Consider the following 24085-nt stretch of genomic DNA (forward strand, 5'->3'; position numbering starts at 1 on the left):
AAGAAAAGGAGAGGGTCTCTGTCTAGATGGGGGCTGCTGTTGCCCCCCCCTCCTCCTGGGGGTGGGGTATCCTCACTGGCTGCTGATGTTGCCCCCCTCCTCTCCTGGGGGCATCTAGGCACCTGTTAAAACCCCTGTTGTGCATTGGGAATTAAACCCCAACCCAACAATCAAATCCCATTTTTTTTAAAGAAAAATAAAGCTACAAACATTAATGGGTGTAGTTCCTATTCTTCCCACCCCCCCAATTAATCCAATTGCTGTAAATCAGCCATGTCTGGGCAGTGAATAAAATTGGGATATTCCAACCCATTTAAAAGTTGTAAAATGTGACTGGAGGCAAGTATCTTTCTGTACTATAACCTAGCAATACTAAAGTTAGATGACTCCAGGCAAATGAATGTAGTCTCTTGTATAAATCTACCACTTCTAATTGTATATTTAAATCAGGTTTATCATTGTACTCAAATTCTAGGTGACCACTCATAGATGCTATCTATGGCCTCTACCACTTACTTATTCTCAGTCTATTTTAAATTCAGCTGCTCCTTTAACCTGTTCAGTGATTTAAGGCTCGGGAAGGTTTAAACTACCCAACTAGCATTTTAACTACCCCCATTAGCACAGCATTGGGTTCTATTTAAAACCAGGAAAAGTTGTGTTCTACTTGTATTTAAGCTTTTACTTTGGTGAAGGTTTTTTCCATGTAGCTCCTTTAACCAGCAGTATTTATTTAACCTTCAGCCTGAGCTGACTGTCTTCCATTTGACCAGAAAATTATATTTTATGATTGATTGAGCTCATGTATGGAGTGGGACTTGAACTCACTATCTTCTAACTCTGAGGCGAGAGTGCTGCCAACTGAGTCACTGCTGACTGCACCTGGTCAAGTTAAATCTGAGTGAGCAACTTGGAGAGATGGAAGCTGCTTCCAGCTCTCAAACCCTCCAGTTTTGGCCTCTTGAGCATCCCTGATTTCTGCAGCCGTGCCTTCAGCTGTTTAGGCCCTGAGCTCTGGAATTCCCTCCCTAAACCTCTCTGCCTCTCTACCCCTCTCCTCCTCCTTTAAGATACTCCTTTAAAATCTACCTCTTTGACCAAGCTTTTGGTCACCTGTCCTAATAGCTCCTTATGTGGCTCGGTGTCCAATTTTTTTTTTAAACATAGAACGTACGGCACGGAAACAGGCCATTCGGCCCAACAGGTCCATGCTGGTGTTTATGCTCCACAGGAGCCTCTTCATCTCACCCTATCAGCATATCCTTCTATTCCTTTCTCCCTCATGTGTTTATCTAGCTTCCCCTTAAATGCATCTATGCTATTTGCCTCAACTACTCCTTGTGGTAGCGAGTTCCACATTCTAACCCACTCTCTGGGTAAATAAATTTCTCCTGGTTTTCCTATTAGATTTATTAGTGACTATCTTGTATTTCTGGCCCCTAGTTCTGGTCTTCCCCCCCCCCCCCCCCACAAATGGAAACATTTTCTCTACATCAACCCTATCAAACCTTTTCATAATCTTAAAGACCTCTATCATGTCACCCCTCAGTCTTTTTTCTAGAGACAAGAGCCCCAGCCTGTTCAATCATTCCTGATAAGTATAACCTTTGTTCTGGTATCACCCTAGTAAAATTTTTTAGCACCTTCTCCAGTGCCTCTATTATTTTAATAATATGGAGATCAGAACTGTTCAGTGCACCAACTGTGGTCTAACCAAGGTTCTATACAAGTTAACATAACTTCTGTTTTTCAATTCTAGCACTTTAGAAATGAACCCCAGTGCTTGGTTTGATTTTTTTTTGGCCTTATTACCTGCGTTACTACTCTGTGATTTGTGTATCTCTACCCCCAGATCCCTCTGCTCTTCTATCCCATTTAGACTCTTGTATTTGGCCTCCTTATCCTTCCTACCGAAATGTAATACCTCTCACTTATATTGAAATTTATTTGCCAATTTTGCACCCATTCTAAATTTATTAATGTCTTCCTGTATTTTGTCTCAGTCCTCAGCATTAACTAAACCCTCAATTTGGTGTCTGTAAATTTTGAAATTGTACTTCCGATTCCAGAGTCCAAATTGTTTACGTAAATAGCGAACAACAGTGGTCCCAGCACCGATCGTCATGACTTTAGTCGTGAGTCTACTATGTGATGCCTTTTGAAAATCCAAATGTTATGTTTGATCAAAGCCCCTGTGAAGTGCCTTGGAATGTTTTACTATGTTAAAGGTGCTGTATGAATGCGAGTTATTGTTTGGACACTGCATGTAGAAGGACTTGGAATCAGCTGCATATCCTGCTCTGGCCCAGAGCACACCAGGACTGGATTGGACTTGGCTGTGATTCTCTCTCTTTTCCTTCCTCCTGTTTCCCTCCCCCCCCCCCCTCACCCATTGAAATGAAGCTGATACATCACAGCCCACCCTCTTCTTTCCTTCCTTCCCCCCCACCCCCCCAACCTCCCATTGAAAAGAAGCTGTGACGTGGAGATGCCGGTGATGGACTGGGGTTGACAATTGTAAACAATTTTACAACACCAAGTTATAGTCCAGCAATTTTATTTTAAATTCACAAGCTTTCGGAGGCTACCTCCTTCCTCAGGTGAACGATGTGGAAATGATTTTCGAGGATTTCATTTCCACATCGTTCACCTGAGGAAGGAGGTAGCCTCCGAAAGCTTGTGAATTTAAAATAAAATTGCTGGACCATAACTTGGTGTTGTAAAATTGTTTACAATTGAAAAGAAGCTGACACTTGAGCTGAAGAATTGGTGATTGGGAAGTACTGGCGTATGTTGGATGAGTCATTGCCTTGGGCCAGGGAAAGGGAAATCTGTTGGATCATGCTGTTTACTGTAGTTCCATGTAGATTGGGGCTTTCACCACAACTTACAACGAACTAGAACAATAAGGCCCTGTATCACAATGGATACAAAGTCGGCTTCTGAAATCCACCAGGATATTACAATGTGAGGCACAAGGCCTGCATCTATGGAACAGTTAAGATTCTTGTTTGTTTAGAAGTTAGACTGAGTTATGCAGCCCAAGTGAGGAGTATGCAAAGGAATTCCTGAAATGCTTGTCTTTTTCTCGTTCAAATTACAGAAATAATCTTTTTGCGACTAAAGCCATTTTACAAGGTTAGTTAGTCTGGTATAGGAGAAGCCTGCTCCTTACAGCACTATAGTGTCTTTGTGGGGAGGAATTGAACTCAGAACAGATTGTCAGGCTGATCTGGAATTCTATTGCTGTATAATTACTTGTATTAAATGGAATAATGTTTGATTCCAGCCTGTAATATGAGCAGTCTTGATGATTTGTATTGGGTAAAGCTTTTTTGGCTTGCAATGGTTGTAATGGCTATTTAAAATGGTGAGTTTCAAACTTGTAAATATTGAGACTCTCAGGAATGTTCCTGTCCCTCGCTTGCAAACAGTACTGAGGTGCCCAAGAGGAAAACCATACTATCATTACATGGGTACATGAGGAGGCCATTCAGCTCATCAAGCCTGTTCTGCCATTCAGTTAGATCATGGCCGATCTGTACCACATTGCAGAAAACGTTACAGCAACAAATGGAGTAATTCTGAAGTCTGATCTCCCCTTACACAGTCCTGCTGGATTCCAGTTTCAAAACCTATCCATTCATTAATGAGATCTCCTTGTAGTACTTTTTAATATATTAATAAAATGACTGATTGGAGCTGCCTTGTTGGGGCAAATGTAAAATATGAGCCAGTCTCCTGTGTTCTTCTAAACTTATGATGTGGAGATGCCTGTGATGGACTGGGGTTGACAATTGTAAACAATTTTACAACACCAAGTTTAGTCCAGCAATTTTATTTTAAATTCACAAGCTTTCGGAGGCTACCTCCTTCCTCAGGTGAACGATGTGGAAATGAAATCCTCGAAATGAAATCGCATTTATAATTCACAGAACAATGCTTGGTGATTACAGACAGTTTTTTCAACTGCCCGTTGCCAAGGCAATCAGTGTGCAGACAGACAGGTGTTACCTGCCAGGTCTCAGAATATACAAATCACCAAAAAAAAACAACAAACAAAAAAAAAAACAGAGATAGAGAGGTAGAAACATAGAAAAGACAGCAACTGACCTGTTATATTAAAAACAGATAACATTTGTTCGCTGGTGGGGTAACGTGTAGCGTGACATGAACCCAAGATCCCGGTTGAGGCCGTCCTCATGGGTGCGGAACTTGGCTATCAATTTCTGCTCGACGATTTTGCGTTGTCGTGTGTCTCGAAGGCCGCCTTGGAGTATGCTTACCCGAAGGTCGGTGGATGAATGTCCATGACTGCTGAAGTGTTCCCCGACTGGGAGGGAACCCTCCTGTTTGGCGATTGTTGCGCGGTGTCCGTTCATCCGTTGTCGCAGCGTCTGCATGGTCTCGCCAATGTACCATGCTCTGGGGCATCCTTTCCTGCAACGTATGAGGTAGACAACGTTGGCCGAGTCACAGGAGTATGAACCATGCACCTGGTGGGTGGTGTCCTCTCGTGTGATGGTGGTATCTGTGTCGATGATCTGGCATGTCTTGCAGAGGTTACCGTGGCAGGGTTGTGTGGTGTCGTGGACGCTGTTCTCTTGAAAGCTAGGTAATTTGCTGCGAACGATGGTCTGTTTGAGGTTGGGTGGCTGTTTAAAGGCGAGTAGTGGAGGTGTGGGGATGGCCATAGCGAGGTGTTTGTCCTCATTGATGACATGTTGAAGACTGCGGAGAACATGGCGTAGTTTCTCCGCTCCGGGGAAGTACTGGACGACAAAGGGTACTCTGTTGGTTGCGTCCCGTGTTAGTCTCCTGAGGAGGTCTATGCGATTTTTTGCTGTGGCCCGTCGGAACTGTCGATCGACGAGTCGAGCGTCATATCCCGTTCTTACTAGGGCGTCTTTCAGCGTCTGTAGGTGTCCATCGCGTTCCTCCTCGTCTGAGCAGACCCTGTGTATTCGCAGGGCCTGTCCATAGGGGATGGCCCCTTTGACGTGGTTAGGGTGGAAGCTGGAAAAGTGGAGCATCGTGAGGTTGTCCGTGGGCTTGCGGTAGAGTGAGGTGCTGAGGTGCCCGTCTTTGATGGAGATTCGTGTGTCCAAGAAAGAAACTGATTCTGAGGAGTAGTCCATGGTGAGCTTGATGGTGGGATGGAACTTGTTGATGTTATCGTGTAGTCTCTTTAGTGATTCCTTGCCGTGGGTCCATAGAAAGACAATGTCGTTGATGTATCTGGTGTATAGTGTATCTGGTGTATACTTCTAAACTTAAGTTGAGCTGCATTTTTTTTTAAATGAAGCACTCCAGCATTTTACTTGTGTAACAAAGTACAATTCTCCTGACCATAATTCAGGCTCTATCAAGAATGACCTTACCTGACTGGGTGATGGGGCCCCTCCATAATGTCAGCCATGACTCAGTGGCAATGCTCTTGAGTCAGAAGGTTGTGGGTTCAAGTCCCACTCCAGTGACCTTGAGCACATAATCAGGCTGACATTCCAGGACTGAGTTCTGTACTGTTGGAGGTGCTGTTTTTCAGATGAGATGTTAAACAGAGGCCCATCTGCCCACAGGTGGACATAAGATCCCTTGGCACTATTTTTGAACAGGAGCAGCGGAGTTCTCCCTGGTGTTTTGGCCAATATTTATCTCTCAACCAACATCAGTAAAACACATGATCTGGTCATTATGATCTTGCTGTGTGCAAATTGGCTGCCATGTTTTCTACATTGCAACAGTGACTACACCTCAAAAGTACTTCATTGGCTGTAAAGTGCTTTGGGATGTCCTGAGGTCATAAAGTGCTGTATAAATGCAAGTTCTTTTTTCCTTTTGGACTGTAGCTTTGAGTGGGAGTGTTGGCTTTCTCTTAGCCAAACAGGCTGAGAACAGTCAGATTTTTCACTGTCCATGATCTTGCAATTTTTGTATCCACTTATTTGGGGGAATGAGTGGCCTTTGTTTTACATGGACCACTGGGTCCAGTTGCTGGTTTGTGATCCAGACAGGCAGAGAAGTGTTTGCTGCTAGTGTGGGAAGAATTTGAGCACCGACAACAGTAACTGGCATTTATATAGTGCCTTTTTAACATAGTAAAATGTCACAAGGCACTTCAGAGTGTTATCAACCAAAATTTGTCACTGAACCATGTATAGTGATATTAGGACAGGACAGGTGACCAGAAGCTTGGTCAAAAGTTTTAAGGATCATGTCAGAGGTGGAGGGGTTTAGGAAGGGAATACCAGAGCTTAGGGTCTAGACCACCAATGGTGGAGCAAAGAGAGGAGGGGGGTGGGGGATGAACGAACAAGAGGAGGAGTTGGAGGAGCACAGATCTGAGGGTTGGAGATAGGGAGGGGTGATGTCATGGAGGGGTTTGAAAATGAGGATTAAAATTTTAAAATGGTGTTGCGGGAATGGGAGCCAATGTAGGTCAGTGAGCACATGGATGATGGGTGAATGGGACTTGCTGCGAGTTAGGGATCCGGGTTAGTGGGCTTGGCAAAGCCTAGGAGCAAGTCACCCTGTGCATAGTGAAGGCTGAATGGAGCTCACATGTGTTGCTTTTATAGTCTTCTAGCTGCACTTAAGAAGAGTAGAACTTCATTGCCCACTAGAGGGCTAGTAATGCTACTTCAACAGTTATTGCTTTTGTGATTGTGTTATCATTGCTTTATGGACTAATTTGGTAGTCAATAGTGACTAGTTGTCATGATGGGTCTTGGACCTGTCAGAGATCAATATACAAAGGATGCCCTTAATTCCCATCGATGGTCAGTGGGACTTTGATTCTGGATCAAATCTAATGTGATGGCTTCTCAATCTGGGATAGGGTAGACAGATATTTCCAATTGTGGGGAAGGGAGAGGTGTCAAAAGCTAAAAGCCATAAATATAAGATAGTCACTAATAAATCCAATAGGGAATTCAGGAGAAACTTCTTTCCCCAAAGAGTGGTGAGAATGTGGCACTCGCTACCACAAGGAGTAGTTGAGGCGAATAGCATAAATACATTTAAGGGGAAGCTGCATAAACACATGGAGGAAGGATATGCTGACAGGGCTAGACGAAGAGGGGTGGGAGGAGGTTCTTGTAGAGTATGGGCCAGTTGGACCGAATGGCCTGTTTCTGTGCTGTACATTCTATAATTTTTTGTTTGTCCACCAAGCCAACACAATTGAGACAAACGTTCCTTTCTGCAACCATCCTAATGCACTTCATCCTTGCACCAGTATTGCATGATGCTTTCTCTGAAACCAAGTTGAGTGAGGCCCACTGCATCACAACGGGTATTGTGCATAATTGAGGCACTTCCATTTCTGACTGAGCTGAATAAACTACATGAAAGCTCTAATCTAAGATCAGTTGATCAGAGCTCTTCAAATGGGGGGGGGGGGGGAATGGAAGTGGCAAACCCTAATTGTGCTTGTTTGTAACTACTTCTGGTGTCTCCTTGCATAAGTTAATGCCACATATCTTGTTAATACTAGATTTAGTTTGCAGATGAATATTTGAGATTAAGTAAGCGAGTGTGGGTTTGATTTGCCTATTATTTCAATTCCTACCCAATTAGCAAGCTCGTATCAACATAAATCCAGAGATAACTTGTTACCCCTGCCACTTAGAAGCAATCAACTCATTAGAGGATGGGGGTATACAGTTTACTCCTAATTCAGGCAATTGGTGCTTTTTAAACGAGTTGAGTAGATGTGCAAATATAATTCCAGGTTGGGTAAGCTTTGTATTCTTGTATAACTGGGTAGCTTAGTACATTATGCAATCTTAGTTTTAAAACCAATAAGATCGTGTGCCCCTGCAACCCTTTTTAAGAACTTTTTCGTTCCCACTCTGCTGCAATTTGGTTCTTTCTTGCAAGACTTTTATAGCGCACATGTTGCTAAAACATATATAGCTGACACTTCTGCAAAGTCTTCTGCTTCTCAATACTGGGAAGCTTAATTATAAATACTCTACTTCTCTGATCAATTGGCTTTTTTTTAAAAAGACAACTTTTTAAGCAAGGATTTTATTAACTCCACTGAGTTGAATAGAACCAGCATGCAGTACAGATTTTAAAATCCAGTGAACCATGTAACCTTATATGCTCTCTGGGAGACCACGTGCTCTAGATGTTACTGAAACAGAAAAGGCACAACGGGACTGCTCTGCAAAATGGGTTTCAAATCTTCCACTGTAACAGAGAATGGAATAGGGAGCAGCTCCTGTGATTGGAAGAGGAGCTGTGTCGCACGGGGGTTTCTACAACCTGCTGCCCATTAATGAGGATCACTGTGCCAAGCAGTGCCTTTTTGGGCATTGAGTTTGACCCTAGAGAGGGATGTGGGCCTACAATAATAACTTTGCACAGTGAGGTGCCGATTTTCATTGCGTCGCACTGGGCAGATGCTAAATGTTTTCGCTTCTACATCCAGACAGATAGCCTCATAAGCGTCCCACTGTCTTACTGGAGATGTACAAGGATCATTTTGTTTGTCAATTTAAAAACCATCTTTTGTCAGGTAATATAAAATCAATCTTTTCCCCCATTAAAAACCTGGATAAATTCAGAGAAAATGAGTTGAGCTTTAACTTTGAATATTGCTAAAGCTGAAAATGAGCAAGGGACCAGGGTACAGTTAAGCTGAATAACCACTGATCTGATCTATATGTAGTTCAGAGACCATTTTTATGGTCTTTGAGGACTATGCTGGCAAGACTTTTTCCCATCCCTGAGATGGTGGCAGTAGGTCTTCCCCCTGAACTGCAATCTTTCTGCAGGTGGATGTTCTCATGATGGGTATTGGATAGAAAGTTCCAGATCCTAGTGAAGGAACAGCTCACTGTCCAAGTCAAGATGGAGTGAGTTGGGTGAATGTGTGGCGGTGGTGATGATATTGCTGCTCTTGTCCTTCTTGGTGGTAGAGGTTGCAGGGCTGGGAAGTGAGCTTGGTGAGTTGCCGCAGTGCATCCTGTAACCACAGTGCACCAGTGGTGTAACAAATGGACATTGTTCAGTGGGGGCACTGGTCAAGTGGTCACTTTGGGTGCAGCTGCAACACCGTTTGGACATTCAGGTGAGAATTCCATTACACTCCAGAGTTGAACCCTGTAGATGGCAAGAGGGGCTTTGAGAAATCGGGAGGTGAGTCATTCAGCCTGTGCTCTTCCATCTAGCTTCCTGAATCAGAACATGCATACGAATTAAGAGCAGGAGAAGGTCATGGGTTCAAATCCTACTCCAGAGACTTGAACACATAATCTAAGCTAACGCTCCAGTGCAGTACTGAGGGAGTGCCGCCTTTCAGATGAGATGTTAAACTGAGGCCCCATCTGCTCTCGGGTGCACTATTACATTCACACTGGTGTCCTGGCCAATATTTATCCCTCAACCAACACCTTTAGAGCAAATCATCTGGTCATTCACATTGCTGTTTGTGGGACCTTGCTGTGTGCAAATTGGCTGCTCCATTTCCTACATTAAAACAGTGACTACACTGCAGAAGTACTTGATTGGCTGTAAAGTGCTGTATAAATGCAAGTCTGTCTTTCTTTGTTACAGCTGGTCCAGTTAAGCTTCTGGACAATGGGGACTGTAGATGTTTTTGACTATTCGGGGGAGGTAGTTTGGCCTTGGTCATTGCCCAGTATTTAAATGCCACTTGTTATCCCAAGCCTCATCATAGTTCAGGTCCTGTTGTAGTCCACTCTTTATTTGTTCATGGGATGTGGGTGTCACTAGCGAGGCCGGCATTTATTGCCCATCCTTAGTTGCCCCTTGAGAAGGTGGTGGTGAGCCGCCTTCTTGAACTGCTGCAGTCTGTGTGGTGAAGGTTCTCCCACACTCAATTGTTGGGAGATGGGAACGGAGCTATGTAATTCAGTGAAACAGGCCCACATCCTGAACATGATGGGGAAGGTCATTAACTTAACCAGCTGAAGGTGATTGGGCAACTATCAGATTCTAAAGACATAGTAGAATCTACTCTTATTGTGGTTCCAGCCACTTACTGCCACTATGATGGTGTGAGGATAAAATCTGTTGGGAGATTTATGCATGGGGAACAGTTGTAAGCTTTCTGGTAAACACCACCACCTTGGTGTGGTATCAGTCAGTGTACTGCTGTCCTTGCTCCATACTTAACTAGGAATGAGACACTGATTTTTACAATATAAAGAATATAGTCCTTACGGCAGGGCCTGTAGGTGGATGGTGGGGAAGAGATGCAATCCAAAATGTTCAGTTTGCCTCTTTCCTGTGCATCTCATCATAATGTGAGCATGACCTGCAGTTGAAAATGTGAAGTCTTTCTCATTTTGGGAGGAAATTGGTTTGGACCAGTGATGGCCAACCTTTTGCAAAGGAATGCCATGTTGTGAGACCAGGATGTGCAGATGTGCCACTTGCAATATTGTCACAGATAATTTTTTTAAAACTTGGCAATCTTAGGTGAATAAAACAAAATAAATCAAACAATTGTTAGTCTAATTATGTAATGGTCACTAGGCCTACAAATTAAACATTGTAATCGTACAGACTTAATGTGGCTTCTGAACCTGCTTGCTCCAGATATTTTATTTGGATTGAATTTTGAACATGCCAGCTTCAGAAGATTATTGAGGTGGGTCATCAGTCAGTCTGGAGCAGTAGTTACTTTTGATGAAACTCACGGTAGAAACAGCTTGCTCACAAATGTAGGTTGAGGTGAATCTACATGTATAACGCAGAGCAAGTCTGTGCAAACTAGGAAAGTTATTCTGTGGTACTAACTTCTAAAACTACTTCAAGTCTTGGTGTATTGGTGAATCACACAATTCTTTGAATTTGGCATGCAGCCTGGAATGATTTTTCATTTCTAAAATTTCCATCTGTGGGTCTGGTGAATAACTTTCTCTCCAATCTGAGAGGGTGAATGGGCTGGTGAAGAATATCACATTTTGTTAATCATCACTGAAATCTTGAAACTGTAATTCAAATGAATCTTAGTGAAGAAAGTGTTCTTATCTCTCTATTAGTTAATGTGGAAATTGTCGTCTGTGTTCTGAGTTTAGCTCCAGCAGACATTTGTCATAATCCAGATTTTTTTCAACTGAAAGCACTTAGTTTCAGTTTTTGCCTTGAATGTTGACACAGAATTAAACAATGTTGGGAAAAGGCAGTCCTTCCCCTACAAACTTTTGTTGCGGTTAAGGTGTTTGGTATTACCAATGTGAAAAGCAAGGTCACTAAGCCAGTCTTTATCTTTAAGTAAACTGCTCTCCTCAACAAGTCAAAATTAGACAGTGTTTGCACTGATGGAGCAAATCTTTTGCCAGTCATACAGGGCGCTCCATCAGTGCAAGCACTGTCTAGTTCAACTCCTTCTCTAACACATTTCTTCAGCTCTATAAATATGTCCTCTCCTGTGGCAGAAGTGAGAGGATGTAAAAGGAGATAGTTGAGATCCTGGATGGGCTAAAAATTGAAGAGGTACTTGAAAAGCTGGCTCTACTTAAAGTATAAAAGTCACCTGGTCTGGGATGCATCCTAGGTTGCTGAGGGAAGTAAGGGTGGAAATTGCAGAGGTGCTGGCCATAATCTTCCAATCCTCCTTAGATATGGGGGTGGTGCCAGAGGACTGGAGAGTTGCTAATGTTACACTCTTGTTCAAAAAAGGATGCAAGGATAAACCTGGCAACTACAGGCCAGTCAGTTTAACCTCTGTGGTGGGGAAGCTTTTAGAAATGATAATCCAGGACAGAATTAAGTCACTTGGACAAGTGGATTAATTAAGGAAAGGCAGCATGGATTTGTCAAAGGCCAATCATGTTTAACTAACTTGAGTTTTTTGACAAGGTGACAGAGGATTGATGAGGGCAATGTGGATGATGTGTATATAGACTTCCAAAAGGCATTTGATGAAGTGCCACATAATAGGCTTGTCATCAAAATTGAAGCCCATGGAATTAAGGGGCAGTGCCAGCATGGATATGAAATTGGTTGAGACAGAAAGCCGTAGTGATGAACAGTTGTTTTCAGACTGGAGGGAGGTGTACAGTGGTGTTCCCCAGGGGTCAGTACTAGGACCATTGCTTTTCTATAAATAAAATGACTTGGGTGTACAATTTGCAGATGTCACAAAACTTGGAAGTGTAGTGAACAGTGATAGACTTCAAGAGGATATAGACAGGCTGGTGGAATGGGCAGACATGGGGCAGATGAAATTTAATGCAGAGAAGTGTGAAGTGATACATTTTGTTGGGAAGGACGAGGAGAGGCACTATAAACTAAATGGTACAATTTTTAAAGGGGTGTGGGAACAGCGATCTGGGGGTAAAGTGCACAGGTCATTGAAGGTGGCAGGGCAGGTTGAGAAAGTGGTTAAGAAAGCATACAGGATCCTGGCCTTTATAAATAGGTATAGAGTATAAAAGCAAGGAAGTTATGATAAACCTTTATAAAACACTGGTTCAGTCACAACTGGAGTATTGTCCAATTCTGGGCTCTGCACTTTAGGAAGGTTGTGAAGGCCTTAGAGGGTGCAGAAAAGATTTACTAGAATAATTCCAGAGGTGAAGGACTTCAGTTATGTGGCTAGATTAGAGAAGCTAGGATTTTTCTCCTTAAAGCAGATGGTTAGGAGGAGATTTGATAGGTATTCAAAATCATGAGGGGTCTAGACAGAGAAACATGGTTTTATGAAGGGGAAATTGTGTCTGACAAATTTTAGTTTTTTTGAGGAGGTAACAGGCAGGGTGGATAAAGGGGAACCAATGGATGCAGTATATTTGGATTTCCAAAAGGCATTTGATAAGATGCCACAAGATTACTGAACATAAGAGCTCATGGTGTTGAGGGCAATATACTGACATAGATAGAGGATTGGCTAACTAACAGAAAACAGTCGGGATAAAAGGGTCATTTTCACAATGGCAATCTGTAACTCGTGGGGGCCCGCAGGGCTCTGTGCTGGGGCCTCAACTATTTACAATATATTTCAATGACTTTGCTGAAGGAACAGAGTGTCTTGTGGCCATATTGGCTGATGATACAAAGATAGGTGGAAAAGCAAGTTGCGAGGAGGACACAAAGTGTCTGCAAAGGGATATTGACAGGTTAAGCGAATGGGCAAAAATTTGGCAGATGGAATATAATATGGGGAAAATGTGAAGTCATCCACTTTGGGAGGAAAAATAAAAAAGCAAAATATTATTTGAATGGAGAAATACTACAAAATGCTGCAGTACAGAGGGATCTGGGTGTCCTCGTACATGAAACACAAAAAGTCAACATACAGGTGCAGCAGGTAATCCGGAAGGCAAACGGAATATTGGCCTTTATTTCTAGGGGGATGGAGTATAAAAGCAGGGAAGTCATGCTACAACTGTACAGGGTGCTGGTGAGACCACACCTGGAGTACTGTGTACAGTTCTGGTGCCCTTATTTAAGGAAGGACATACTTGCATTGGAGGCAGTTCAGAGAAGGTTCACTAGGTTAATTCCAGGTATGGAAGGGTTGTCTTATGAGGAAAGATTGAACAGGTTGGGTCTATACTCATTGGCGTTTAGAAGAATGAGAGGCAATCTTATTGAAACATACAAGATTCTGAGGGGACTCTATAGGGTAGATGCTGAGAGGACGTTGCCCCTCATGGTGGAATCTAAAACTAGGGGGCATAGTCTCAGAATAAGGGGCTGCTCATTTAAGACGGAAATGAGGAATTTCTTCTCCCAGAGGGTCGTGAATCTTTGGAATTCTTTGCCCCAAAAAGCTGTGGAGGCTGAGTCAATAAATACGTTCAAGGCTGAGTTAGTCAAATTTTTGATCAGCAAGGGAGTCAAAGGATATGGGGGAAAGTGGAGTTGAGGTAAAAATCAGATCAGCTATGATCTCATTGAATGGCGGAGCAGGCTCGAGGGGCTGAATGGCCTACCCCTGCTCCTATCTCTTATGGTTATGGTTCCTATTGGCAGAAGGGTTGAGAACTGGAGGCCATGGATTTAAGGTGATTGGCAAAAGAATCAAAGGTGACATGAGGAAAAAACTGCTTTTGCAGCAAGTGTTTATGATCTGGAATGCACTGCTTGAAAGGGCGGTGGGAGCAGATTCAATCTTGGCTTTCAAAAGGGAATTGGATAAATACTTGAAGGAAAAAATCTGCAGAGCTACAGTGAAAGGGCTGGGGATTGGGACTAATTGGGTTGCTCTTGCAGAGAGGTGGCACGGGCCAAATGGCCTCCTATGATTGATTCACAAATACTAAGCTGTGCCATATCAGTAGAATCACAGCTTTCATGCATTACTAGTGAAAAATATTTACAAGCAGAAACATGAAATGTCTAGTAACATCACAAATTAAATTTCATCAGTTCTTCTCGTGATGGTGTTCTGGGAATGTGCAATTTAATTTCCCATTGATTTTTTAAAATTTCGGAATCACCAGCAGGCGCAGCGAAAATTTGCAAACCTTCTTTAACGACTTGTTCTCCTTCAATGTAAGGTCACTTCTTCCTGCATAGCAGGAGAGAAATCTCATACAATACTCACCATAGAGAGGAATTGGTGCCTAACACAGAACCTGTGTTGCACTGAGACATGCCCTTTTCTTGGAAATAAAATCTGTGTGCTGTTGAACCAACTGGATATTTTGAGTTGAATTCCCCATGTTTCTGTTTAAAATGCTTTTCCAAATTAATTTTTTTGGGACAGCCACAGTAGCATCAAGTTTTAAAAAAAAATAAAATAATTGGCTTTGCTGTATATTTACCTGGAGTAAATGAGAACAGAAGTTGTTCCCAAGCAGGATTAAACACTCCCAGCTATGTCTTCATACTTTTGTTTGGATGTTCTCGGTTTACTGACACTGTAAGGATGGAAATGAAACACAAACCATACACACCACAAACTAAAAACAGTGCAACGCTGACATCACCACTCAAATATCAACGGCAGTGTGTGTGGCAGTCCCACAGCAAATTAAACCAGGGGCACTCACCCCACGTGATGGAGCCCATGCCATGGTGCTGGGTATTGCCACCACCGCCTGCACTCGACCGACCGGCCCAATGCAGAAAGGCAGGGTACGACCGCTCCCATGGCGTGCCACTGGTGAGAGGTGTGCCTGGGGTTGGCCATCACTGGTTTAGACTCTCCTGCCCCTCCTCCCAATTATCAGTGGAAGTCAATTTTTTATTTAACAAAACTTTTTTAAAATGACTATCCAAGAACATGTAATAAAATCCCTGCTCCAATAACATTCCACTGCCAAGTAATCTAAAATGAAGAGATCAATTTGAAGGGGGAGCAAGTAAGAGGTGAAAGCAGGCTTGTGGAGGGTCACAGGTGACTGGGAGCTCAACTGTAAATGGCTTTAGTGTTACATAGAGTATTGTTCCACTGTGAAAACATTCCAATTAATCCCTTCTAAGTACTTTTGCATGTAATAATGCATGTACTACATATGGGGGTGGTGGATTGAGAAAATGTCCCTCTCTGGACACAACTCATACTAATAGGGATATGGCATTTTTTTGGTGTCAGGGTATTTTGCTATTTTAAGTGAGATCTTATTTAACCAGAGAAGCTGTTATCCTGGGCTCTGATCTTCATGTACAGGTTATCCTATTCCATCTTCTTTTTGAAAGGCCTACACTTTTTTTACACCAGATTACTGGAGAAGGTGCAAAAAAGACTTACAAGGATGATACTGGAACTGAGGGTATAACTATCAGGAAAGACAGGACAAGCTGGGGTCTTTTTCTCTAGAAAAGAGAAGGCTGAGGGGTGATCTGATAGAGGTCTTTAAGATTATGAAGGGGTTTGATAGGGGAGGTGTAAAGAAACTTTCCATTGGGGGAGGGAGGAAAGGAAGAGTCCAGAACTAGGGGGCCACAAATGTAAGGAATCTCAACACCAGGTTATAGTCCAACAATTTTATTTTAAAATCACAAGCTTTCGGAGATTATCTCCTTTGTCAGGAGACGAAGGAGATAATCTCCGAAAGCTTGTGATTTTAAAATAAAATTGTTGGACTATAACCTGGTGAGATTCCTTACATTTGTCCACCCCAGTCCATCACCGGCATCTCCACATCAAATATAAGATAGTCACCAATAGGGAATTCAGGAGAAACTTCTTTACCCAGAGAGTGGCCAGAATGTCGAACTCACTACCACAAGGAGTAGTTGAGGTGAATAGCATGATGCATTTAAGGGGATGCTGGATAAGTAGATGAGAAAGGAATAGAAGGACATGCTGATTGTTGGAGGGTGGGAGGCTCATGTGGAGCATTGACCAGTTGGGCTGGATGGCCTGATTCTTTGCTGTAAATTCTGTGTAATAAGGTTGACTATCAGCATTCTGTGCTTATTTCTCAAACACTCGTCTAATTGTTCACTTCCCTTGCAGCGTGAATGTATCTCTGTTCAGGTTGGCCAGGCTGGTGTCCAGATGGGGAATGCCTGCTGGGAGTTGTACTGTTTGGAGCATGGTATCCAGCCCGATGGATATCGGCCCGATGGCAGAAGCACTGGAGGGGCTGATGATTCCTTCAACACCTTCTTCTGTGAGACAGCAGCTGGGAAGCATGTGCCCAGGACTGTCTTTGTGGACTTGGAACCATCTGTGATTGGTAATAAAAGCACTCCAATCTAGAAATTGTATCTTAATACATTTACAGAAGCTGCTTGGATGTTACCAGGGTTCTTGATTCAAGGCATGTTACAAGACTATCCAACTTGAGTGAAATTCCCCCCCACCCCTGCTGCTCCCCAGAGTGCGGTGGAGGCAGGGTCATTGAATATTTTCAAGGCTGATTTATAGATTCCTGATTAACAAAGAAGTCAAAAGTAGACAGGAAAGTAGGGTTGAGGTCACAATCAGATCAGCCATGCTCTTATCAAATGGCAAAGCAGGCTCGAGGGGCCGAATGGCCTACACCTGCTCTAAATTCATATGTTCGTATGTTGGAACGAAAGGCGACATGAGGAAAAACTTTTTTTAAAATGCAGAATGGTTAGGATCTGGAATGCGGAGCCTGAGGCAGATTCAATCATGGCTTTCAAAAGGGAATTGGATAAGTACTTGAAGGGAAAACATTTTTTGCAGGGTTACAGGGAAAGGGCAGAGGAGTAGGAGAAGCTGGATTGCTCTGAGCCGGCACAGGCTGAATCATCTCCTTCTGTGCTGTAACCATTCTATGCTGCTGAACAGTTGATGAACACAACACTAGGAATATATATGCATTTGAAGACAATGCTCTCCTTTTAGAATTTATCTATAAGTTTCTGGTCAATGGTGACCCCCCACCATCAACATCCTGGGGGTCACCATTGACCAGAAACTTAACTGGACCAGCCATATGAATACTGTGGCTACGAGAGCAGGTCAGAGGCTGGGTATTCTGCGGCGAGTGACTCACCTCCTGACTCCCCAAAGCCTTTCCACCATCTACAAGTCACAAGTCAGGAGTGTGATGGAATACTCTCCACTTGCCTGGATGAGTGCAGCTCCAACAACACAAGAAGCTCGACACCACCCAAGATAAAGCAGCCCGCTTGATTGGCACCCCATCCACCACCCTAAACATTCACTCCCTTCACCACCGGCGCACAGTGGCTGCAGTGTGCACCATCCACAGGATGCACTGCAGCAACTCGCCAAGGCTTCTTCGACAGCACCTCCCAAACCCAAGACCTCTACCACCTAGAAGGACAAGAGCAGCAGGCACATGGGAACAACACCACCTGCATGTTCCCCTCCAAGTCACACACCATCCCGACTTGGAAATATATCGCCGTTCCTTAGTTGTCGCTGGGTCAAAATCCTGGAACTCCCTTCCTAACAGCACTGTGGGAGAACCGTCACCACACGGACTGCAGCGGTTCAAGAAGGCGGCTCACCACCATCTTCTCAAGGGCAATTAGGGATGGGCAATAAATGCCGGCCTTGCCAGCGACGCCCACATCCCATGAACGAATTTAAAAAAAGAACATGACAGTTGCTGGTGGTGAATCCCACCCATACCAGGGACTTTCCCAAATTTATAATTGACTAGTCTGTTTCTACCCCTAAACACATCAAGGTATACTGGCCTTTTTTGGAGGGGGCGCAGTGCAGATTCACCAGAATGATGCTGGGGTTAATGAGGTTACAGGTTGCATAGACTAGGCTTGTATTCCCCTTGAGTATAGAAGATTAAGGGGTGATCTAATTGAGGTGCTTAAGCTGATTAAAGGATTTAATAGGGTAGATAGAAACTATAGGGGAAAATCTAGAACAAAGGGGAATAACCTTAAAATTAGAGTGGGTTGTTCAGGGGTGATGTCAGGAAGCATTCACACAAAGGGTAGTGGAAATGTGGAGCTCCCCCCACCCAAGTTGAGGTTGGGGGGGGGGGTCATTTTAAAAACTGAGACGACTAGATTTTCATTGGGTAAGGGTACAGAGGGATATGAAACCAAGGTGGGTAAATTGATTTGAGATACAGATCAGCTGTGATCTAACTGAATGGTGGGACAGGCTCGAGCAACAGTGCCTTTTAATGTAGTAAAACGTCAAGGTGCTTCACAGGAGCACAATCAGACAAAATTTGACACTGAACCACATGAGATATTAGGACAGGTGACCAAAAACTTGGTCAGAGGTAGGTTTTAAGGAGTTTCTTAAAGGAGGAGGAGAGGGTTAGAGGTTTAGGGAGGGAATTCCACAGCTTAGGGCCTAGGCAGCTGAAGGCACGGCCGCCAATGGTGGAGTGATTAAAATCGGATGCTCGAGAGGCAAGAATTGGAGGAGGGTCGTAGGGATGGAGGTGGTTAGAGATAGGGAGGGGTGAGGCCATGGAGAGATTTGAAAACAAGGATGAGAATTTTAAAATCAAGGCATTCCTGGACCTGGAGCCAATTTTTAGTCAGTGAGCACAGGGGTAATGGGTGAACAGGAGTTGGTGCAAGTTAGGTTTTTGGCAGCAGAATTTTGCGTGAGCTCAAGTTTATGGAGAGTGCAAGGTGGGAGGCCAGCAGGGGGAGCATTGGAATAGTTGAGTCTAGAGGTAACCAAGGCATGGATGAGGGTTTCAGCAGCAGATGAGCTGGGGTGGAGACGGGCAATGCTGTAGAGGTGGAAGTGGGCGGTCTTGGTGATGGAGCGGATATGTGGTTGGAAATCCAACTCAAATAGAAGGGCTGAATGGCCTACACTCTGGTCTTTAATGTAGGAAAGTCATCAACCCTTTTGAGGGTGGTTGAACTAAGAACTCTTTAGCATACCTAGACTTCCATATTGGTGTGGACACACTTACTTTAGTCAATGCAAGATGAACAGTTTGTCCAATTTTCAATGCAACAGTACTGCTAGACTAGTGCTTTGTGTATACATCTAGGGTATGGTCTGTGTAACATGTTGTGCTATTTTTTTTTGCAGATGAGGTCCGTAACGGTACTTATCGCCAGCTGTTCCACCCGGAGCAGCTCATCACCGGGCAGGAAGATGCTGCCAACAACTATGCCCGTGGGCACTACACCATCGGCAAGGAGCTGATTGATCCTGTCTTGGACAGACTTCGCAAACTGGTACGGTTCTTGTGCTGAAAAAGCCTTGCATTGAGAAAGAGATTGATGGATGCTAGAAAGTGCTCATTGAATCTGAAAAATTATTTAGCAAGAGGCAATAACCTTGAAACAAATTGTGTCCAATGGCAGGTCTAATGCTTTGCTACAGGTGGGTTAACATGCCAGCTTGTGCATGCTCTAGGGTGGGTATAAGAAAAGTCCTTTTTTAGTTTTCAAATCCCTCCCTGGCCAGGCCTCGCCCCTCCCTATCTCTGTAACGATGTGGAGATGCCAGTGATGGACTGGGGTTGACAATTGTAAACAATTTTACAACACCAAGTTATAGTCCAGCAATTTTATTTTAAATTCACAAGCTTTCGGAGACTTCCTCCTTCCTCAGGCAAATGTTTCCTGAGGAAGGAGGAAGTCTCCGAAAGCTTGTGAATTTAAAATAAAATTGCTGGACTATAACTTGGTGTTGTAAAATTGTTTACAATTATCTCTGTAACCTCCTACAACCCTCAGATCGCCACACTCCTTCAATTCTGGCCTCTCACGCATCTGATTTTCTCTGCTCCACCATTGGCTGCCTAGGCCTCAAGCTCTGGAATTCCTTTCCTTTTTAAGACGCTCCTTAAAACCTACCTCTTTGACCAAGCTTTGTCACCTGTCCTAATATCTCCTTGTGTGGCTCAGTGTGAAATTTTGTTTGGCAACACTCCTTGGGACGTTTTACTATGTTAAAGGTGCTATATAAATGCAAGTTGTAGTTATCGATCTGACCTAACGTGGATGTGCAATTTAATCCTTGGCACATGACTGCCTTGCATCCTTTTTTATATTGATGGGATGTGGGCATTGCTGGCAAGGCCAGCATTTATTGCCTATCCATAATTGCCCTCAAAGGTGGTGATGAGCCATCTTGAACCACTGCAGTCCGTGTGGTGAAGGTTCTCCCACAGTGCTGTTAAGAAGGGAGTTCCAGGATTTTGACCCAGCGACGATGAAGGAACGGCGATATATTTCCAAGTCGGAATGGTGTGTGACTTGGAGGGGAACGTGCAGGTGTTGTTCCCATGTGCCTGCTGCCCTTGTCCTTCTAGGTGGTAGAGGTCATGGGTATGCTGATCCATAGCAGTTTATCCATGCCAGAGATCCTTTTAATCAATACCATGTCGACTAGCTACCTTATTAAATATTTAAATTTATCTTCCTTGGTCACTGGCTACAGGTCAACATATTGGATCTTGTGACAGGTGGTTTGTGTTAGTAATTAGGAATTCTGCATTAATGACCAGACAGCACCCTACAGCAGGTGGTTAAAATGCATGCAACTCCTAGATTCATGTCAGTTGAGTCACTGACATCTGCTAACAAATTCTGCTAACTTCTGCAAAAAAGTCAGTTGTGGGGGGGGGGGGGAGGATGAGAATTTTTTTACACAGTGAGTTATGATCTGGAATGCGCTGTCTGAAAGGGCAGTGGAAGTGGATTCAATAGGGAATAGGATACATTAAAAAGGGGAAAATCTGCAGGACAATGGGAATGAGCAGGGGAGTAGGTCTCGACCAAAATACTGCAGATTTTGGAAATCAAATAAAAACAGAACTGCTCAGTTCATTGACCTGAAATTTTAACTGTTTGTTTCTCCAAATGTTGCCTGACTTGCTGAGTATTTCCAGCATTTCCTCTTTCTATATTAGGGAAGAGGAACTAATTGGTAGCTCACAGGCATGATGGGCCGAATGGCCGTCTGTGCTGATACTCGAGGGGGAAGGAGAACACCCTTCTTAGTGTTAAGCTGATCAAATGCAGAATCTGTGACTCTAGTTTTGGACTTTGAAACTTTCTGTAAGCTGGAGGGAGTGAATGTGATTCCCAATATTAATTACAAGTGTCTGGGGATCTTGCCCATTCTCTCCAGTGACCCTCTGCTGGATGTGTATGTAGAAACTGCCCTGTTTAAATTTCAGAATCAATGTATGAATGATGACTCCTTGGATAAGATCATGGCACCCACACACTTGGGAGGAGGGAAAATTGACAAAAGAACTAGATGGGAGTGTTAACTTCATGATTGGAAGTAACTGATGCAGTTTGTCTTCTCAGAGTGACCAGTGCACAGGTCTGCAAGGCTTTCTGGTGTTCCATAGTTTTGGTGGAGGCACCGGTTCTGGTTTCACCTCCCTGCTGATGGAACGTCTCTCTGTTGACTACGGCAAGAAGTCCAAGCTGGAGTTCTCCATCTACCCGGCTCCAAGGATCTCCACAGCTGTGGTGGAACCCTACAATGCCATTCTGACCACTCACACCTCACTGGAACATACTGACTGTGCTTTCATGGTAGACAACGAAGCTATCTATGACATCTGCCAAAAACATCTGGACATTGAGCGTCCAGGCTACATCAACCTGAACAGACTGGTTGGCCAAATTGTGTCTTCGATCACAGCATCTCTCCGCTTCGATGGAGCACTGAATGTCGACCTGACTGAATTCCAAACCAACTTGGTGCCTTACCCTCGTATCCATTTCCCTCTGGTGACGTACGCTCCAGTGGTCTCAACTGAGAAGGCTTACCATGAGCAATTTTCTGTGGCTGAGATCACCAACTCCTGTTTTGAAGTAGGCAACCAGATGGTAAAGTGTGACCCTCGCCGTGGCAAGTACATGGCCTGTTGCTTACTGTATCGGGGTGATGTGGTGCCAAAAGACGTCAATGCTGCCATTGCATCCATCAAGACCAGGCGTTCCATCCAGTTTGTGGACTGGTGCCCAACCGGTTTCAAGGTTGGCATCAACTACCAGCCTCCCACTGCAGTGCCTGGTGGGGACCTGGCAAAGGTGCAGCGTGCTGTGTGTATGCTGAGCAACACCACGGCCATCGCTGAAGCCTGGGCTCGCCTCGATCACAAGTTTGATCTGATGTACGCCAAGCGCGCCTTTGTGCATTGGTACGTGGGTGAGGGGATGGAGGAAGGGGAGTTCTCTGAGGCCCGTGAAGACCTGGCGGCCTTGGAGCAAGATTATGAAGAGGTTGGTGCAGATAGTGTAGCAGATGACTGTGATGATGATGAGGAATTCTGAACTCTATCCAACTGTAGGACAGATCTTTTTCCACCCATTTGATGTAAATTTAAAATGATTAAAGATGATCCAATGCAGCAATGACTGTTTGAACATCAAATGTTTACTTGGAAATGCCTGTCCTCCATGTGTTTGAAGAAAATCTCAATAACATAGCACCTAAAATTTTAGTGGCGTCAATTTTTTGGGTGCAGTCTGGATAAGTTGACATGTAGAGACACTAAATGTAATTACACCCACATTACAAAATGCAGAGGCAGCAGATGTAACTTAAACTTGCTTAGATGGTGCTGACAATCGTCCCACATCCACAAGATTAGATAGGAAGATAGTAACAGGAGTAGGCCATTCAGCCCCAGGACCCCATTCTGCCCTTCAATTAGATCATGGCTGATCTGTATCTCAACTCCATTTACCTGCCTTGGTTCCATATCTTAGTAACCTTGCCTAACAAATCTCTTGTTTTGAAATTTTCAATTGTCCCCACCTCTAACAGCTTTTTGGGGGAGAGTTCCAGAATTCCACAATCCTTTGTGGAAAACTGCTTCCTGACATCACCCCTGAATGACCTAGCTCTAATTTTAAGGTCATGCCTCCTTGTTTTAGGCTTTCCCACCAGAGGAAATAGTTTCTCTCTCTCCTCCCCATCAAATCCTTTAATCATCTTAAACACCTCAATTAGATCACCCCTTAATCTTCTATACTCAAGGGAATACAAGCTGAGTCTATGCAACTGGGCCTCATAATTTAACCCTTTTAGCCCTGGTATCATTCTGGTGAATCTGCACTGCATCCCCTCCAAGGTCAATATATCCTTCCTGAGGTGCAGTGCCTAGAACTGGAGACAGCCTCCAGATGGGATCTAACCAGAGCTTTGTACAGCTGTAACATAACTTCCACCCCCTTTACTCCACACACCCCAGCCTGTTACAAAAGTAGTTTAAGCACTTCCTTGATCCTGATTAAAGTTTCTTGATCACTTAAATCCAATAGAGTTTTTGCCTGTGGGCAGTGGGTAAATAGATAATCTGACAGTCCAAGTTAGACTAGGAAAGTACCTGGTCTGGACTGATCACAGTAAAATTGGACACCAGCCCTGTAAATTGGTCAGGGTTCACACATACCCAAAAAAACCCTTCAATTTTGTCCACATAATGGAATCAGTGACTTTCCTGTTGGAGGTTTGCATGTGATGAGGGCTGGGGCATAGGTTGGGCCACACGTTTCAACCTTTCAATGCTCACGATCGAGGCTTCTGTGGCCAGTTGAGCAAAGCCTTAAGCTGCTGCTACCCATCAATCACTGTAGCTCATTGATTTTTTTGGGGGGGAATCCAAGGCTTTGGGGGGAATGGACAGACCCCTCCCACCATCACAAATCATTTAGTAGGAGTCACGTGCATAGCCTGTTTTATATTGACACCAGAAAGTTGAGAAATCTGACCAGAATCACCACCACCCTCTGGCAT

General features: G+C 43.9%; 1 protein-coding gene across 3 annotated transcripts in view; it reads left to right on the forward strand.

The window, feature by feature from the left end:
- Positions 1-22782, forward strand: part of LOC137323497 (tubulin alpha-4A chain-like) — a 33855-nt gene extending 11073 nt beyond the window's left edge. For 2 of the 3 annotated variants that reach the window (XM_067987017.1, XM_067987016.1), the window contains exons 2-4: positions 16391-16613; positions 19403-19551; positions 21640-22782. In XM_067987017.1, the coding sequence (XP_067843118.1) occupies positions 16433-16613; positions 19403-19551; positions 21640-22617 (1308 nt within the window). In that variant the 5' untranslated portion in view covers positions 16391-16432 and the 3' untranslated portion in view covers positions 22618-22782. Of the gene's footprint in view, positions 1-8239; positions 8525-16390; positions 16614-19402; positions 19552-21639 lie in introns of those variants that run through there. The other variant, XM_067987015.1, reaches the window with a different exon arrangement.
- Positions 22783-24085: the final 1303 nt, after the last annotated feature.

This window comes from Heptranchias perlo, chromosome 7 (genome assembly GCF_035084215.1).
Source record: "Heptranchias perlo isolate sHepPer1 chromosome 7, sHepPer1.hap1, whole genome shotgun sequence".
NCBI classification, from domain to species: domain Eukaryota; kingdom Metazoa; phylum Chordata; class Chondrichthyes; order Hexanchiformes; family Hexanchidae; genus Heptranchias; species Heptranchias perlo.